The following is a 3,658-nucleotide window of genomic DNA, read 5'->3' on the forward strand; positions in this document are numbered from 1 at the left end:
TGAATTATTTTTGATGTCCTTTGTGATATTATTTTGTGCAGTGCTATTTTAATACGTCATATATCAAGTTATATACGTGTTTCTTACTCTACAAAAGCTGTAATAAAATCAAAACATATGTTTCATATAATCATCCATATGATGTGCAAAGCAGGTAGCCATTATTAGTTAACCTTGACAAAGACAATGAAGAGTTCAATGTTTATTTATCAATATTCACATTTATTAAATACATTTTTGGCCAAAAAAAACCCTTTTCTTTAATTTATCATTTACAAAAATTATTTTTTTTTCCTTTTATTTATTGGAGTCCCAGTGTCTACATAGTCTGAGTTCCTATAAGTTCTTTAGGCTCCTGAAGGAGTAATATGATCACTCTAAACTGTCATAGATTTTGCAGTGCAGGTATGCAAGCTTCTCAGCTCTGCTTCTCCTCAGCATTGGGAACCACTCTTGATAGTCAAGCTCTACAACTTTAAAGCCTGCCATCTTTAAATGTCTTCTCTTCATGGCGTGAAGTCCCAGCAGGTGCTCTGATTGAATACAGTAATGATTCCTGTTTGACACCTGGACTGCGATTTTGACTATGTCTTTGGATTCCTGGCGAGCAACACTGGGTTTCATTACAGCTTCTTTCATATCGCTGGTTAAATGTAACACTGACTCGAACATTCTTACACCTTCATCGGGCTTTAATCTGTGAAGAGAAGCAGTCTTAACTCCAGAAGATGGTGCTGAAGGGCCTGTGGTGTTATGGGCATTTGTCAGTTGTGTCAAAAGTTCATCGGTTATAGTTACTCCTACATTTAATGTTCTCCAGCCCTGACGAGGAGAAGGTGTGGATGAAGTCTGTTTTAGAGATGATGGGTTCACGGGTATGGGCTGTCTACTGGCATCCAGATGTACTTCCAGGTCAACAGAGCGAGTGTGGGGCAGGATCATTCTCTTACATACAAACTGCTCTCCTCCAAGTAGATCTTGCAGAGCAGACTCTGCCTCCTGAACCTCTGGTTTCAGGCACACATCTGACTGAGCAAACTTCCACAACATTTCTGCCACCTCTTTCCTCAGTTCACTGCTTAGCCGTGGGCCAGTCCACCGAGGCAACTCCAGAGCAACAGCTCCATCTAAAGTGTACAAGTCTTTTTTCAGTTCCATCTGTGTGTGTTTCAGTGAAAAGTTGACAAAGTTAGGGCTTAATGCTAATGCAATTAGGTCCTCTGGAAAATGGGAGGCAAAGGCTAAGCCTAGAAGACCTGTAAGCAGCTGCTCTGGGTATCTGTGGAAGTCAGCTTTCTTCTGCCTCAGGGCTTCTGTGAGGATTGGATAGAAGCTTGAATTCATTGGGTGAAACCGTAATGTGCCATAGGCCCAAAGGAATTTGCATACGTCTTTGCTCCTGCAGTAAGGCACTAGTGAGGGCACTCTCTCAGCGATAGCACTTAGGATGGCATCATTCCTGTAATGCAGTGCTGAGCAGGCCAGTGCCACATGCATCAGACCCTGGACACCCATCCTGTGGGCCCGTTGAGGAATTTCCTGCGCCATGGCCTCCAACCATTTACTGTGATACAGATGACTAAAACGCATGTATTTCATCACATTCACAATAGCAAAGTCACTCATCTCTGTCACAGAAGACAGTGCCTTATCAACAATGCAAGTCACTGCACTCTCTGATATTGAAGTTTTGGATTTAAAGAGCCCCAAGCATATGACACCGACCTCCTCAGGGTGTAGTTGTTGTAAATGACGAATAAGAAGCTGCTCTAAAGGATGGATCAAGTTTTTTGGGCACTGCCTACCTTCACCTATAATATACAACAGATGGACCAACTCGGGGGCACCCACTTGTCCCAGATGCAGATGTAGTGAGTCATAGACCTGCTGTAAGAACTGAGGCACCTGTCTCCCAATACAACGCCACAGGTCAGCAGCTAACAGCAACTCATGTAAACTCATCTGGTTAGTGCGGCGGCACAGCTCGGCCTCATACAGCTCAAGTACAGAATGGGAGGTAGGCATGCCTAGCCACACAAACGACTGTAGCAACTCCAGCAGCTGAAGTTGAGTAAAGAGTTGGAGATTTTCCACAGAATACCGGAGGAGCATGATAAAGCGTTGGTCACTCCTCACTAATGGCGTCTTGTCTGAGTGCACACGGCTGAGCTCTGCAAAAAAATGAGATACTTCTGATGGTTTAATGCTTCCTTTTAAAACAGTCACTTTTTGGAGCAGTGGCCAAGCCTCTTCCCATGCAAGTGGGTGAGGCCTCTGGGTGAGGTCAAGGGCTACAGAGGCATATTCTGACCGGCATTTGAGGAAAGCACGTGACTCTACTTTAACATTTGGTTCTACAAATGTGATGTTGTGTGGCAATGCTGAGTGTCTTTCAGGTTCAGGCCCTTTGTTGAAAGCTAAATCAAGAAGTGTATTTTTTGAGCTAGAGAAATGCCGCGAGCAGCTCACACTGTACCGGTTACTCTCTTGCCAGAAGGAGGGTGCCTGAATGGGGACACAAGGTTCATCTTCATCCTTTTCCGTTTGCCTGGCAGAGTTCGCAGCGTTCCACACAGAGTGATGATATGAGGACGGGTTGTAATGCAGCCTGTATTCTCCTTGGAGAGAAGCTTCCTGACGATGCAGCGCTCTTTTATTTTCCTCCACATCGTCAGCCTCCTCCTCTGGTCTCACATGCATTTGTTGAGCCCGGGCCAATCCTCTTCTGAAACCCGGGAGGTAGCATAGCCTGGGCACCCGCCTGCACAGCACACAGGCAGCCATCAATGAGCCAAGCTAAAGAGAAAAAGATGTAATTTTAACAAGTAGCCACACTAATTTAAAAGTTAGTATTCCGTCTAAGATTATAATGTGAGTTACACGATGTTAAATCTATACCCAATACCCTGTATCTCAGTGGTAATTGTAATATAGGTATAAAATAATGTTTCAGATTTAACTTTGAACACAAGCATGTCAATAAGATATGATGATAATATGAGAAACTGAGCCCTTAAAATGGCCAACCACACTCTCCAATGTAAAAACAACGACACTGTAATTCACTTATTGTTCCTGGTGTAGTCATAACACCGTAACATGTACCTCATCTTTTATAACTAGTGTTTAATCAATGGTTGTTTAGCGGTAGTCACGTTTTACACAGGGAAGAGTGTGAGTTGACGCATGATGCAAAGTAGCTTTAGCTTAATTGCTAGCTATCCAACACAATAAACTGAACAAAAACTCAAGTTACACACATTAATATCTGTATTTTGATCTGATCGTTAACTCACCTTTAACCCCCTCTAGCAACGACTCCGGCCAGTCAAGAGACCTCATGTATTTGAGGTTAACAGAAACGTTAGGTTCTCGGTGAATCGTTTTAATCACACCGGAAATCAAACCATTCATTTTTCAAAATAAAAAACACACAATAGCGTAAGCAGACGATGTAACACTAAAGCCATGCAGTAGGTTGTACAAAACTGTAGTAAAGTATCAACATATTCAATATCTATATATTATTAAGTTAAGTGATAAACAGCTACAAAGGTATTGACAATTTTTTATATTTTATTGTGGTAAGTAGTATGGCTTCCGGGGAGTGTATGACCTATGGCAGGCACGTAGGTTCAAACCTCAACACAACGAAACG

The 3,658-nt window shown here is 42.6% G+C and overlaps 1 protein-coding gene across 1 annotated transcript; it reads right to left on the reverse strand.

Annotated features, from left to right (window-relative positions):
• Nucleotides 1-247: 247 nt before the first annotated feature.
• fastkd5 (FAST kinase domains 5) lies at nucleotides 248-3,407 on the reverse strand. The gene is made up of 2 exons (XM_028393498.1): nucleotides 3,297-3,407; nucleotides 248-2,796 (listed from the first exon to the last, which is right to left on the reverse strand). The coding sequence occupies exon 2, from the start codon at nucleotides 2,782-2,784 to the stop codon at nucleotides 373-375; it is 2,412 nt and encodes an 803-aa protein (XP_028249299.1). The 5' UTR covers nucleotides 2,785-2,796; nucleotides 3,297-3,407; the 3' UTR covers nucleotides 248-372.
• Between the last annotated feature and the right edge of the window lie 251 nt (nucleotides 3,408-3,658).

This window comes from Parambassis ranga, chromosome 21 (assembly GCF_900634625.1).
Source record: "Parambassis ranga chromosome 21, fParRan2.1, whole genome shotgun sequence".
NCBI classification, from domain to species: domain Eukaryota; kingdom Metazoa; phylum Chordata; class Actinopteri; family Ambassidae; genus Parambassis; species Parambassis ranga.